This window comes from Ascaphus truei, chromosome 21 (genome assembly GCF_040206685.1).
Source record: "Ascaphus truei isolate aAscTru1 chromosome 21, aAscTru1.hap1, whole genome shotgun sequence".
Taxonomy (NCBI): domain Eukaryota; kingdom Metazoa; phylum Chordata; class Amphibia; order Anura; family Ascaphidae; genus Ascaphus; species Ascaphus truei.
The window spans coordinates 6,653,312-6,669,350 of NC_134503.1; the positions used below are offsets into that span (position 1 = coordinate 6,653,312).

Sequence of the window (16,039 nt, forward strand, 5' to 3'; positions counted from 1 at the left end):
TGTATTTTCTATGGAGTGGTACCCATAGGGGCATAATTATGTTTACTTCCCTTCCATCCATTGCCCTTTTAAATGCAAGATAAGATCTTGTTGGCCTTTGCAGCTACTGCATGACTTTGGGCACTGTTGCTAAGCCTGCTGTCTGCAAGCATGCATAAATCCTTCTCCATCAAGGATTCTCCTAATTTATCTCCATTTCATTTGTAAATTGCCTATTTATTCTTGTTTCACAAATGCATAGCCTTACATTTATCTGTATTAAACCTCGTCTGCCATTTACCTGCCCAGGTTTCCAGTCTATCCAAGTCCTTCTGAAGAGAAATTACATCCTGCTCTGATTCTACTACCTTACACAATTTATTATCGTCAGCAAAGATGGAGACTTTTCTCTTGATGCCAACCTCAAGGTCATTAATAAACAAGTTAAAAAGCAGGGGTCCCAGTACCGATCCCTGAAGTACTCCACTCACGAGCTTAGCCCAACCTGAAAAAGTTCCATTTATGACAACCCTCTGTCTATCCTTCAACCAGTTTTCAATTCGGGTACAAATATTTTTACAGAGTCCAATTTTCTTTATTTTGTACACCAACCTCTTGTTTGGAGCCGTATCAAAAGCCTCTGCAAAATCTAAGTAGGCCACATCAACTGCATTACCCTGGTCTAAATTCCTACTTACCTCCTCAAATAAACTAATAAGGTTAGTTTGGCACGATCTATCCTTCATAAATCAATGCTGACTATTACTAATAATTTTGTTTGCCACTAGGTATTCCTGAATATGATCCCATACTAAACCTTCAAGTAGCTTCTCCACTATTGATGTCAGGGTTACAGGTCTGTAATTTCCTAGTTGTAATCTACTGTAGCTCCCTTTTTAAATATAGCCACCATGTCTGCTTTACGCCAATCTTGTGGCACTGAGCATATGGAAATGGAGTCCTTGAATATTAAATGTAATGGTTTGTCTATTACTGAACTTAACACCTTAAGAACTCTTGGATTTATGCCATTGGGGCCAGGTGCCTTATTTACTTTTATCAAGCTGCCTGTAAGAGATGTGTGCAGAGGTACATTTCATGGAGACTGATTAGGGTGAAATGATATCTTGGCTTTATTGATTGGCCCACCTGTGCTGAGAGGAGAGCCTTAAAACCTGGACTGAGTGGTCTTTGAGGACTGGAGTCGGGAACCACTGGCTTAGAAGATAGAAGGGAGAGGGGGGGGGGGGATATGATAGCAACATTCAAATATATGAAGGGATTCAACAAAGTACAGGAGGGAAGCATGTTCCAAAGCAGGAGTGTTAGAACAAGAGGCCGTTCTCTGAAGCTGAAGGCTGGGAGGCCAAGGGGAAATGCGAAGAAATACTTCTTCATGGAAAGGGTGGTCGATTCGTGGAATAGCCACTCAACAGAGGTAGTAGGGGCTAATTCAGTAAGGGAATTCAAACATGCTTCGGATAGACATAAGGCTATACTAAATATGAAAGAAACCCAAGGATGACATGGGGTGCGAGGTTTTACAGCAGGTAGGATAACGGGCCGACATTGTACGCCAAGTGGTCCTTCTCTGCCGTCAAATTCTATGTAAATGAGGTTTTACAGAACAGCTGCTAGTCCCTTTAACAGCAAATGGTTAATTACAGTAAACACAAACACGGAATTAAGATTACCCAAACATTCCCAGGATAGAGAGAGGAATTAGCAATCAAGTGTGTAAATGTATCTTTTTTTATATATATATATAAAAAGGCTCCTGAATATTTGATGCATGTTTGTCACAAAACAGAAATAATAACTACTATACTGAGCTATTAGAATTAATATTAATGCTGGCTGCCATGAAATATTCATGGGGACAGAGTGTGTAGGAAGGGGGAGAAGCACGAGGAGGCGTGGTGGTGGGATAGAAAGAGGAATGAGAAGGGGAGGGTGGCATAACAAGATTTAATATACATTGGGCCCTGTTTACTGGTTGGCTTGATGTTTAAAGATAGCTTGACAAGACACAGTAGGAATCTGTCAGTCACCCTTTGTATGAGGAGGGAGCAGGCTGCAATCGCTGACAGCTCACAGATTGAGTTTCCGATAGCAGTGTTAAAAAATGAAGAAAAAAGCCTTAAAGGACACCCCCCTCCTTTCCCCTGGTTTCTTTTCCTCATTCCATTGCCTGAGGCACACTGTACAAGCACACTCTTCCCATCTCCCCTTCCATCAGCTGAAATTAAGGAATTAATGAGCGCGCTATAGACTTTACAGCGGGCTCTAGGAATGTTTACGGGTTATTAAATTATAATACGGGCGGTTGTATAATTCATCAGCCAATTAAAGGAAGTGTTAGTTGATTTGATGGAATGAGGACCTACAAAATGCATTTAACTAATAGAGAACCGCCAGGCTCCCCCCGATCGACTTTGGTGCCTCTTGAATTACGCTGCTAATTGCTCGACTTTGTGAGGCTGTCACCGATAGCCATGCATATTTCATTGTTTTCAAAGACTTCAATTGTCTGCTTTCGTGTTGCTGCTGTAATATGCAGAAGCCTGGCCAAACTTCAGTGTAGTTAAAATGCTCCATCCGCAGGAGGGCCGCCTGCTCCGGGGCGGAGGGGAGGGCCAGAGCCCTCTTCCCTTTATGATGCCAGAACGGGTAACACGAAGACTCGGCGTTAAATGTCACTCGGCAATTACATGATTAAAAGGCACCAGCATACGATAGTCTTTTGTTTTACATCCCGCTGACACTCATTGTGCGAGAGATGACTTCACCTTGTTTGTTTGTTTTCTAAAGAAACAAAATAAAATGCGACTCTTTGTCCGGCAGGAGGGCGGAAAACGAAAAGGAGTATTGCACTTATCTTAAGTAAAAACGAATGCAGGGGAGACGGGTGGGCATGTGATTTGGGCCGTGCTTGGTAGCGGAAGTACTTGGATGGTATTATCAGCTCTGATGTTGGGGAAGAGAATTTGGGAGTTATTTTTAAAACGGTTGCAGAGAAAACAGCACCAAAATTTTTGGAGAAAAAAATAAAATAAATCGCACCATTTTTACGTAATTTTCTTGCGCTGATAAATTTTATGCTTTTTTTTTCTCTTGCCCCAGTTTTGCATTTGGTGGATTTGGGCAAATAGTCCTTCAGGACGCCCCCCCTCGTGCCTCGGGTATAATAAATTAGATTGTAAGGTCTTAGCTTCAGCTATACACTTAAAAATTCAGTTTGAAGCTCTGGTATGCAGCAACCATTAAAGGTACCATTTCTATGCCACAGTTAGGGGTCTGTACACTTAGTATTGATATAACACCGCTTCCCCTAACTTCTGAAATGTTCTATCAACATAAAAAAAACACTGACAGATCGTCAGATGCCTGACTCCTGTCTGCTTTCCCTCACTAGTAACCTACAGGGCAGGTACGACTGCACGTTAAAAGGTAACAGGGGCAGGTATCAAACAGTTGCAGGACTCATTTATAGGATAGCCATATCTCAACCCCAAAATACTATGGGAGCCCATCCTAACTCCTGCTAACACAGTGGTTCTCAGTTATAAAATATTACACATGCACACAGACACAAAAGCCCTCTCTTTAAATACAACAGATCTCCCTCTAATCAAGTGAAAACAAAGGAGAGGGGTAGCCGGAGGTGGATGCAAATCATGTGATGACATAAGGCATGTTCCCACTACTGTACATGAGAGGGGCAAGGCAATCCCTTCATTATTGTTTGTAGTTGGATCCTACTTCCGCTGTTCCCCTGTATGCCAGCAGTACTTACCAAGTATTGATCTGGGCATTGACTAAGAATAATGCAATTCAACGCAATACCCAAATGTTTTGGACATCACAACACAAGCCATTGGCTTTTCCATCACAGCATGCTGGAAATGTCTTTTGGCCTGTTCAGAAACAGCTGCTAAACCCTTCTAGAAGTAAAGCTGGATGCTAGTCTAGATTAGGAAGACAACCCCCTTTATAATTAATTACAGGGCACAATTAGCAGAGAGAGCTCGGTTTTCATTCAAATGAAAACAGGAGCAAGTCCTTTTATAGAAAGGTCTGACACTGCAGGTAACGAGATAGCCGTTAATTAATAAAACTGTCAGGTGAATGGTCCCGACTCTAGTCATCGTTATCCATTCCCGTAACGAAATCCCGCTATCAGCAGTATGATCCGGAGCGTCCAACTCAATTATCTTAATGCTATGCAAACGAGATGGCTTCCCTCGTTATTAGCATAAAGCCCACAAACGTTAATAGCATAATTGGGTCTTCAACAGGGTAATTAGACATGACTTTTTCCATTAGTCTTACAAGGCTAATTATTGTTGATGGGAGAGAGGGGACGTATGCCAGCGCTGTGTATGTAGAAGGGCAGCTGGCTACAACTCATATAGACAAAACATCATCATTGTAAAAACAAGTCATTACATCTCGAGGAAGAAAGGATTATATAAATACTCCCCTCCAAACTTAAACACGCTACTCAGTAACATTATATATAGGGGGTTATTCATTAAGCTGGGATAGTGCCGGTCAGTATTATCGCAATTTGGTAATAACCACCATAGTGTCTCTATACATCAGGGGTGGTCAACTCCAGTCCTCAAAAGTCACCCACAGGTCAAATTTTAAGGATATCCCTGCTTTAGCACAGGTGGCTCAATCATTGACCCACCTTGGCTGAAGCAGGGATATCCTTAATACCTGACCTGTTGGTGGCTCTTGAGGGCTGGAGTTGGCCACGCCTGGATTAGTGAAACGGAGGACTCCTCTTCCGTTCCCTGGAAAATGTCTGCTGCGATCACGTGACGGCGCTGAGCCAGAGGGTATGTGGCCCTCAGCCGCCATGGCCCCTCTGGCACGCAGACGAGTAATTCTTCCCAGGACCACCGGTACCAACGGCAGTGGCATGTTTAAGGGGTCACGTCTGGTGTTGTTTTAATTAGTTTGTAAACATGGTGAGCTAGAGATGTTTGTCTGAGGCCACCGTGTGCTCAACAACGTCTCTTTATTGGCTCTCCAATAAGGACAGGGTGCCCAACACTTGGCTGACAAACCCTGCCTAATGGGCCCCTATGAAATGTCATGTGTACACTTTTCCAGGGAAACAGAAGAAGCCTGATATTTCCGTTAAGCCCAGTTAGATTAGTTAAGGGAAGTCAATTAGATCGTTAAATGGTCTATAAAGAGGGTTTTTTTTTCTGGCTACGTGGGATTGCGCCTGTAAAATGATATGGGAATGCAGTGGGGTTCCAAACCGTTCCCGGTGGTCTTCCAATAGTGTTTGGGATCTCCAATCCACAAAAGGGCGCACGCCATTACTGCCAGTAAAATGGGGCACGCAGATGTTGCAAGACTTCGTGTCTGCGGAGCCGTGGTTCTGGAGATAGTGCTGCCGTGGTCGCGCTGAGGGGGGGGAGTCTGGGGGGGACCATGCTTCCAGATTGGAAATCCACAACAGCGATAAACCGCCGGCAATGGGGGCAGTCGCCGTCCCGCGGCTTGCCCTGGTGCCGAAAACAGCCTGCATTATATTGCTGGATCCCTGCCAGTGAAAGAGGTTCACTTCACTAACTGGGAACATGCTCCACCTCATTTTGATAAATGAAATCGAATCTATTTCTAGTCTAGTTTCAGTAGGCTTCTCATCTTCAGTAAACGAAAACTATTCTCATGGTTCCAGGAATTGTACCTGGTAAATGTCACATTAGTGCTAAAGGATTGATTTTTCTTTTTGCAGTTGTAATTAATCATCGAAGGTGCTGTGTATGCTACAACTGAAGATTTTCCTATCTGCGCTACCTTATGCCCTAACCTTTCTTGAGTTGGTCTTGAATTCCTATTTAAAGCTACGTGACTGTGCTGTCTTAATGGACGAAATATATGAGGTTGTACGTGAGCAACCCAGATCTCATATGCCCCATCTCCAGTCTAACATCCCAAAATGCATAATTGAGAAAAGCTTTGATGTGCCAGAGAAATTTTACTTCACGCTGACCTTTCTCTAGGGACATATAGTATCTGCCTACTGTGAAACATTTATTAAACTTTGTCAATATCAATTTCTAGGGTAAATACATCTTCTAGTTCTGCTTCAGTGGAGGAAACGATTTTCAAAACAATAAAGATTGCACATAAATAAAGGCCATGCTTCAACCTCCACTATGATGAAAACCAGCCCTTAACCTCAGTTTTCTTTCCTTCAGACACTTCTGGAGTATGCTTGCCATACAATGATTGTCCAAGGTAATTATAGCAACCAAACTCATACTGTGTCTTTATTGCTTTGCCTGCCACAGGGGATATCACAAAAGCATAGGGAAAAACAGAATACACTAGGAACAGAGAGCAAAGATGTGGGCGACATGACTTAAGTGGGGTTTTTAACGCAAGATTGCAAAATATTTCATGTTCTCCATAATCAATATGGTTATTAGAACGGTTATTCTATTTGCCGAACTCCGTCTTCTTTGGGTTAAGTTAATCCAATTAAGTAATTCTAATCTCCCTGTGCCTCAGACACCAAAAACATAGATTGTACGCTCCACGGAGCAGGGGCTGTGCCTGCAAAATGTCTATGTAAAGCGCTACGTAAAACTAGCAGCGCTATACAAAAACATGCTATTATTATTATTATCCTCTTCCAAAATCTTGCTGTCTTCCAATAAAAGATGACAAAGTTACACAGTGACCCAAACCTCATTATGCTCCTATTGGAAGATCCATAAGTTCAGCCGAGTTATGAACGAAGGTGGTTTCTGTGCAAATTGGGTCAGTCTGTACACAGGTCAGCAATGGCATGAAGTTGTGTCAGAAATGACAAGTTGTGAGTTATTCTAAAAAAAAAATAAGTGACATGTTGGAAAGGTGGGCATCCCATGGTAACTGCCATTCCATTTACACACAACAATGATAATGGAGAAAGTAGTCTCTCTCGTTCTGGCCACTCATTACCAATTAATCAAGTCTTTGGTAAGAACAGAAGGTTTTCATTGACCCATTTTATTCAACTTCAAAGCCAACCCTTAGTGCCATATCCTTTTGCTTTGCTCTTCGGCTTATGCCCCAAAAAAAACATTCTTACGGTGCAGTTAAACAATGGCGTTTCATGGGAACTGTCTACTGGAGAACATGTGAGAGTTTCATGTTTTTATGATGAGCAATTGAAGGGGATATTTCCAGATTGCTGGGTTGTTCAAGTTTAACCATTCTTTAAATCTGTAGGACAGTGCCAATAGGTGATGTTGATGATGCTTCTTTCTGACAAAACCCCTGCACTACCACAGGGCCTGCAATCCATTGCATTAGCATCTGGCAGCAAAAGCGTTAAATGACCACCCCAAAGTCTATCAAGTTTATGGAGGATAACACCCCCTTATTGATGCAAATTGATGGGTTATAAACCTGTTTGTACAAGACAATCTCTGTTCAAACAGAGGAGGTCCATTCATTGCCACCCTCATATGCTTTAGAGATTGCAAGGGCAGGAGACCATGCAGTTCAAAGGTAGTGTACATTTTATGATGGAGTTGCTTCAAAAGTAATTGCTCTTGCTCTCTGGCGAGGCAGACAGAAAACTGAGTAACAGACTTTCATAAACTAAGTTTTAACCCGTGTGGAGGCAGAGATGACCCTGTTACGTCTCTTCCAAATGTAATTCGCCAAGCTCTTCCAAGCGCAAACACCTCAAAGTAAACCTCCTACTGCTTGTGCATCTTAGCGAGTGATGGAAATGCTAAAAGGTCGGAGGAGAGCATTCTACTTGAATATAAAAAGTAAGAAACCTGGTTAATTTTCTGCCAAGTTTGAGTTTCTTCTTCTTTTTTTTTTTTTAAAGATTCAAAGTGTTAGCTATGATACGACTGATGCTTTTCCTATCAGCGCTATTTAATGTCCTAACCTTTATTGAGACCATATTGAATTCCCATTTCAAGCTATGGGACTTAGCTCAGGCCACATCAGTGCAGTTATCTCCACTTCTACGGTCCTGTGATGTCGCACAACGATCGCATTTCCTAAGAAAATTGCTATACAAGATAGCGGACAGACAGTTTTGAAGTATTATACGCCACCAACAACGCACTTAATTGCCAATCATTCTGACCTTTCCACGTGCAACAATGGTCTTTCAAGAAAAGAGGAGTTAATGTAAAAATACATATTTATTTTACGTTCGCCTTGAAAACAAAACGATCCTTCGTGGATGGGGACTCAGTGAGTAAAGACACTGACTATACAGGCAGTCCTCGGTTATCCGACGCAATGCGTTACTCAAAATGGCGTCGGATAGCGAAGCGTCGTAAAGCGAAACCCGTTTTCCCATAGGAACACTGTTTAAATTAAACGTTCCGTTCCTGAAGGCATTTTTAATGCTAAAATACACAAAATATTTTACTCAAACAATAAGATTATGCTGCACACACATACATTATGATGTAAAGATTCTATTTATTGAATCCAGAACTGTATAATAAAACTGTTAGACATGTTTAAAGGCATAAATATACCACAAAACCTTCACACAGACTGATCTGGATGATTTCTCTGACTGCAGCTTTCTGATTGACATAATGTTGCAACTTTGCAAAGCGTCGTAAGAGCGTCGGATAAGCCATTTCGGTGTCGTAAAACCGGCCATAGGGATGCATTGGACAGCGTCGGATAAGCCATTCGTCGTAAAACGAAGCGTCGTAAAACGAGGACTTACTGTACACTGAATTTGAAGCAGGGGAGCAAGGTTCAATTCCCGGTGTCGGCTCCTTGTGACTTTGTGCAAGTCAGTTTATCACGGTCATCACTATTAAAATAACGTTGCTTTATGGCAGCTTTAATATTCCTTCCCAAGCTGCCATGCTTTAGGAAGACAGGGAAGCTCACTGAATTTCTCTAATACGCTTCAAAAACCTGCACAATCCCACCCTGCTAAAAAAGAAAAAAAACAAAAAAACAGTGCAAGGGTGGAATACATATCCCAGAATAAATATTCTAGTCCAGTCCTAGTAAACTCGCAGATAATGGCAGCATGGATGGGTCACAGAGGTTTTATTAGCTCAATTAACGGGGAGTAAGAGAAGGCTTACACCAAGCTCTTCAAAAGCAGAAAGAATTGAGCTGCTAGTAATGGAGTTATTAACCTTCACCAGCCACTGGATTCTGCTGCAGATTCAAACTCCATTCCTTGGTTCAAGCTTTTATTAATAGGCTGTTTATTGTGCTTAATCCACACGGGAATCAGCTGTCGAAAAAAGTCTAAAGCCTTGTTGTAAAAGCAGAGCAACAGAATAAAATAAATAAAAGGCACTTCTACATTTTAAGCCACCTTTGTTAAGGCTACTGGTGAGTGTATTCACTAGCTGGGTGTATCCTCAGAAAAGACCAAGTACATGCTATTGTCCAAGTAAAGAAACTGGGGCCGCCCAGCCGGTCCATAATCTCTAGATCCTGTAACACTGCTCACTCTACCTAATCCCAGCTTTCATTCTCCTTTCCCTAACCTCCCAAGTTTCTTCCAATGCGTATCCCTTTTGTTTTCAGATTCCGTTACCATTATTTCCCTGATCGCTTCTTCTGCGAGTTCATTTTAAACATCCAAGTACATTTTCAATGAAGTACCTTATTACAGCAGCTGTGAGCGACCCCTCGTTATGGAACTTGGGGGGGAAACTTGCATTCACCACTTCAAACATCAAGCCACTGACGCCCCAAAAGATGTTCAGCTGTTTTCATTACTCATAAGTTGTATATCATAATGTTAGATATTTGTGATCAAGGTATAACTTGTTCCCGTTTTACCCCATTTATGTCTCTTGCTCCCCCTTGTTGAAGAGAGGCCTCTTTTCCACCTATTTCAGATCTATGCTCTGTTCAGTCAGTTCACCTGATGCGAGTTGGTACAACGGGAGGGAAGAGGTAGAACATGCAGAAAGGTGGACGTGAGCTGGGAAACATGTGGATAAGACGTCCAAGGTTTGTGATGATCAGCGTAAAGCACATAATAAAACATAATGGGAGATCATTTCTGCAACGCACCGTAGCTCAGCGCTGCGATATGCAGCTGAAAGTGCCTTTTCCTAAGAAGATAATACGCTACAGAAGGCCAGAGGTGGCAGATGATAATTACAGCCCCTAAACAAACCTCTTCAATGGTGGAATTGCAAGCAAGACCATGGTTAAAAAGCTTCTGTAAGTGACTGATAGCAAAGGATAACATTACCTTGTGCTTCAGGGATCAAATAAGCAGCGGGCTTGGTGATTCAACTCCAATATTCCTTCCAATGTAGACATGCTTCTTGTTGGAAACGAAGAAGCTCACCGGATCGGTAAATCGCATACCAAAAACCTGCCCTCCATCGAGAATACATCCCACCGCGTGATAAAAAAAAACTAAATAGGGTGGAATACATATCCCAGCCTGGTCCTAGAAAGTAGTTCATAAACCCTTTGTTGGAGGGTCCGAAATGTAAAACCAGAAAATGTGCTAAAACTGAAGAGGTAAATTGTAAGTACGTGTAAATAGGAGTGCATCTTGTGCACAAACCAGCTCACCTGTTGGGATGAAACCCTGCATAGTTCAGGGCACCTGCCTGATCGGTGTCCCTCGGGAATCCATGCAGCACCCACCCGTAAGTGGCGCAATCCAGTCTGCTGAGATGTCGTGCTAGGATCTTCAGTACAAGGTTGTCTGGCACTAGGAGCAAAGAGAAGAAAACCTGTTTTAGCTAATTGGGCAAGTGGGCCATTGTGTGTGGTTTTAAAGCCACAGTGTTATGGTTTTGTACCGACACTGAGCACTGTTTACCAAGGCAGGAAGTCGCTACACAAATTTGGCAATCTGTTTCAATTTCTACAAATGTATTTGGCAGATGCCTGATAATATACACATATTATAATATGCAAACTATGTAGATTTTAAGATCCTTCTCCAGCACTGCGAAGGATAAATAGGAAGCCGCCAGGCAGAGTTTTTGCCCTTGGTAGTAGAATAAACATGTTCTCCTGTTTAATCATCATTTAGCTCAGCTTGCAAAAATATATGCTAATTTGTGTAAGTGTTGAAACAGCAAGTAACCGCCCAGTGACAAGACGCTGTGTACCCCTGATCACGCCTCGTTCTTCTGCCTGCTATAAAATGTAGATGTAATAAAGGATAAGATTAATGCTTATGTTAATCAGACTTCTGTCTGGCTGCACATATGTAACTCTTGCTGTAGCTACACATTATATAATAGTCTCTGGCCGACAGTTACCCTAAAGACAAGAGTGGCGTTTTGTGTCTTCCACACTAAAATCATGGAATGCGGTGAACCGGTGTTGAATCACCTATATCCACCATAACCCACAGTGCTGAGGTATGAACATGTACTGGAGAATTTAGACATCGAGGTGATGATGGTACCGACTCAACTGCCAGCATTATCCTACATGAGTTACAGCCCTGTGGTTAAGGCACCGACTTCTGATATGAAAAAACTCAAGTTCAAGACCAGAGTCTGACATTAGACAAAGTCACTTTATCTCCCTGCACCTCACGTATCAATATATTAGATGTAAGCTCTACTTGGCAGTGACTGTGAACCTTATACGTTACCATCTATTGTGAGGAGTCATCACTAAACTAGACAATAAAAATAATAGAGCAAATGAAAAAAATCACTTGTGAGCACATTCACATCTCAGACAGGTCTGCAATACCCTCCTTTTCTCCGCTATCTCCTAGCATACAGTGCACTGCAGCAAGGGATTCTGGGAAATGACATGCAAATGAGCACACAGTTTAACCTTTTGCTTCAAATCCATTTTGACATCGACCCCTGTAAGCTAATGTCAAAATGGATTTGAAGCAAAAGGTGACACTGTGTGCTCATTTGCATGTAATTTCCCAGAATCCCTGGCTACAGTGGAAGCGCTGTATGCTAGGAGATAGCGGTGAAAAGCAGGGGATTGCAGACCTGTCTGACATGTGAATGTGCTCACAAGTGATATTTTAATTTGCTGCATGATGTACGTGGAGGGATTTTGACACTTTATTTATCCACCATAACTTATTTAAGGTGCGATTATAAATAATAGACAAATAAGAGACTTCATGAGTCTGCAGTTTCTACAACCTCCTCTGACAACTAATATATTGTAACAACCTTTCTTGCTGCTGCTCTGAAATTAATTTCACACCCTTTTAGGTCCGACACCAGAAGGGTTAAAATTCCTTGATTTACGCCTATTAACTTCACTCTGTGATGCAGCAGAGGCATTAGCTACTGACATAACCCAGACGTGCCCCCCCCCCTTTCCTTCTGTACCATAATGCTTAATTATTATCATCATTAAAACGTCCTACTCTCGCTCTTTATTGATGGTCATCTTGAGATTAGAAAGGTCTTTAAGATGTCTGTGCTGGTGGAAAAAAAAAACCCTCAGGATTCACAATAATTACATTGGATCCAACAACCGTGAGCCATTAGTTTATTGTTGGCTGCCATCTGCAGGCTCAACGAGTGACCTGCAAGTCAAGATGACCTTCCTAAACACAGATTATCTGCAGCACAGGTTGCAAACGCGCCACCACCAAGAGGCAGAGGCCAAGGATGCAGGATGTGTATTAATGAAAGCAACATGGAAGAGACTGAAAGAACTCCGGAAGATACACACCAAGGATCACAAATAGGCAATTTTGGAAGCGTTTAGAAGAAGAGTTAGGAGAGGCGCTCCTCAGCTAGTGTTGACAAGTGTCCAGTATTGAACCGGACTGTCCTGTATTTGGATACTCCGTCCAGCAAAAAAAAAATTGTGGTAACTGGACATGTATGTATCCGGTATTACCTCTCTGGACATAGTGACCTGACCGGCTTCGGGGGCTGTGAGATTTCCCCGAGTGGGGAGAGAGAGTAGGGCTGTTGCTAATGGGCTGGGCAGCTGCCTCCATACTGATTGGCTGCTGCTGGGTAATGCAGCCAATCAGGAGGCAGTGTCAGGAGCCTGGAGGCGGGGCCAAGGAGAGGAGGAAACAGCATGGAGTGGAGGGCGGGGGGTGTCTCGAGCGCGTCGCACCTTTAACCATTGTGTCCAGTATTTTTGGAGAAGCCGCCTGGCACCCCTCTGCTCAGAACAATATTATTAGAGGATCTATCAAAGTTTACTGACAGTTTCCCTTTTCCACTGTGTCGGTTACAACCACTAGGTCTGAGATGACATTAACATCTCTACTACAGAGATCAGCGTAAGATCTAAGAAACAAGAATAGGCAGTTTCATGCATTTGATGATGATACAAAGTGACACCAAAGAAAATAGTTGCACTGCGCCAAGAAGCAAACAGTGTAATGTTCATACGCTCTCTCTATATCTAATCACTTTAACCTTTGAATGTCGGGGAGAATCTGCAATGCATAACTGGCAGTGAAGAGGCTAGGCCTCTCTGTGCCTCTCAAAAGAAGTTACTCAATACTTGAACACAGTACTCATGGAAGGTCACTGCTCTAGTTTAGTGTATTGTTATTTCTTATTTGTTTCCGGCAATAATTCACAATGGCTGAATGTTTTACTGCTCTGGGGCCCAAGTATAAAGAATTGTTCTTAAAAACAAATTGAAAGAGTGCTTTGCATCAAAAAAATCAGGGGTAGACACAAAATGTTAAAAACTTTGGCACCTACATTTTTTGTCTGTTTCCTAAGTTTTTTTGAGCGGCAGGGGAGGGGGGGGGGTAGGGTGCTGTTCCGGCACTCCCCTTCCCCCCAACTCTGTATTTCAGAGTTGTCACACACCCACACTGACACACCTCCCTCCCCCTCCCTGCACGACCTGTCACAGTGCGCCCGATCCTGGTTTGTGTTTGTGCTCGCGGTAGTGAAGCAGGATAGTCAGCGCTGCAACGTCGGCGTCGCGGGTCAAATTGTAGGCTCCTGGGATTCTTCCATCCCTGTCTTACTATTTAGTATTTGTAAAGTCGATGCACACACCGCAAAAACACCTAAAGATTGGTTTTGTACATGGGTGCGCACACACGCACTAACGTGCTGTTCTTCTATGCGTCCGTTTTGCCACAAAAATTGGGTATACATAACCCCCTTTTTTCAGTAGGAGCTACTGTGAGGCATTTATCTCCAATGTGAAGACATTTGTGCATCTTCCGGTTTGCTATTGTCCTTCAACAAAAGGGTGATGCTTTATTCCCGCCAGAGGAGCTAGCAACGAGAGGGTTGAACCCGTTCATCAATGTCATTGGATCATTAAGAAACCTGGGTTGCCATTTTGCTAATTGAAGTGTGAGCTCTTCAAGCCAGCTATTCATTCTACCTGTATGGTCTTGGAGTGCGTACAATTGTGGACGTTTTCAGCTGCGTATGAAAACTGGTATATTATTAAAGTTGTGGCTACGAAATTTTCTCAATAGCTGCCCCCCACAAACGTGACGAAAGAAGGGACCTGGATGGTGCTGAACGTTTGGGTCCATTAAGAACAGGTAGGAATGAAAGGTTTTATCTCCAGAGCACGTCATTTTTTTCGTCAGCTCTAAGCTTTCTATTTCACCTTTGTGTGAAGTCTGCAAAGTAACCCCACCTACATCTGTCTTAATTGATTGCCCATGTAAATTATTTTATATTGTGTTCCAGGTCTAAACTGTACTGGATTTATCATCTAAAAAGGTTGAGGAGCCCAAGGCGCAGAGAGATAAACGTGACATGCTGAAAGTCACAGGGAGCTGGCAATAAGGGGGTCATTCGAAAAAGTGCAATAGTGCCTGAATGGCACTATCAGGCTTTAATGAACAACCCTATGAGAGCCCATGTGAAATGTCTCCCGTAACGGGCCAGCGATGTGTGTGAAACGCGTTGCCGATCCATCCTACTTTAGGCGTAATTACCCCCAAACCTAATATCTGTAACAGAAAATGTAATGAAATACACAACCCAAAACTGTTTGAGAGAATAATGAGGTTTTACAATAGATGCATTGTTTGTTTAGGAAACAAAGATGTATCCAGCGGTAAATGGGGTTAAAAACAGCAATTGACAAAGGTATTAAATCGGCCGGGTTGAGAAAACTAGCCCACAGGATCTGTAACTGAAGGTGTTAAAGAACAAACCAGCACCGCCAATGTGGCTATTTAATCCTTGTAGGGAATGGTGGCCGGTGGCGTGGAGACGTAAAAAAAAAATGAAGGAGAAAACAAACTGCAGCCAAAGATTTCTTCCTTCCCTGGTAATGATAAGAAAAATAAATAGGAGCTGCTCTGCGGGGCTCCAAGAGCCTGTGAAAAATTAAACGCAACAGATTCAAACTGTCCTATTTCCACTTCAAAAGAGAAGAGGCACCGAGCTCTTCCCAACTCAACTTCAAACGCCCAGTGCCCTAGAAAGTTTCCAAAGAAAAAAAAAGGAAATAAGTTTAAAAAAAAATATATACAAAATAAAAGGTCTCTTGTTCCCCTAAGCGCTGTGCCCGTTACTGTAGCTGCTGTCTCTCCTTCTACTAATTATACCCATGTGTGTCTATTAATCAACTGGTAAATTATTTACACAGCCAAGTGCTGTTTGCAGCTAGTGCTAATACACCAACTGCAAAGGAGCGTGAGAAGGTCCCCACGGAGCCTCTCTCCCTCCTCACTCCCCCTCTATTTCTCTCTCTCCTTTTCCATTCTTCCTGAGCGGACCTCCAAAAATGCTTCCAAGAGAGGCCTAAGGGGATTACTTTATAGTGAGAATAGTGCTCTGTAAGGATGCGAGTTTGAAAGGCTGCTCTAGCAGCATTATGCATGTGGAGGAACGGCTAGAGATGCTGCTGTTAAGTTTCCTAGGTGGGCTATGTGAGCTATGCGAGTGAGAGGCATAGTGCATGCAGTATTGAATGCCTTACAGTAGGGGGGCGCAAACTGGGGGGCTCTGGATTTTCGGGGGGGGGGGGGGGGGGACAGCGTTTACAGAGGCCTAGGGTTGCCAGTTGTGGCCTAGGGTTGCCAGTTGTCCAGTATTGAACCGGACTGTCCTGTATTTGGACACTGTCCAGTAAAAAAAAATGGAGGTAATACTGGACATGTATATAT

General features: G+C 42.9%; 1 protein-coding gene across 4 annotated transcripts in view; it reads right to left on the reverse strand.

The window, feature by feature from the left end:
- AK8 (adenylate kinase 8) overlaps positions 1-16,039 on the reverse strand; it is a 58,526-nt gene that overhangs the window by 4,600 nt on the left and 37,887 nt on the right. For all 4 annotated transcript variants that reach the window (XM_075578755.1, XM_075578756.1, XM_075578753.1 and 1 more), the window contains one exon: positions 10,546-10,687. In XM_075578755.1, the coding sequence (XP_075434870.1) occupies positions 10,546-10,687 (142 nt within the window). The remainder of the gene's footprint in view (positions 1-10,545; positions 10,688-16,039) is intronic.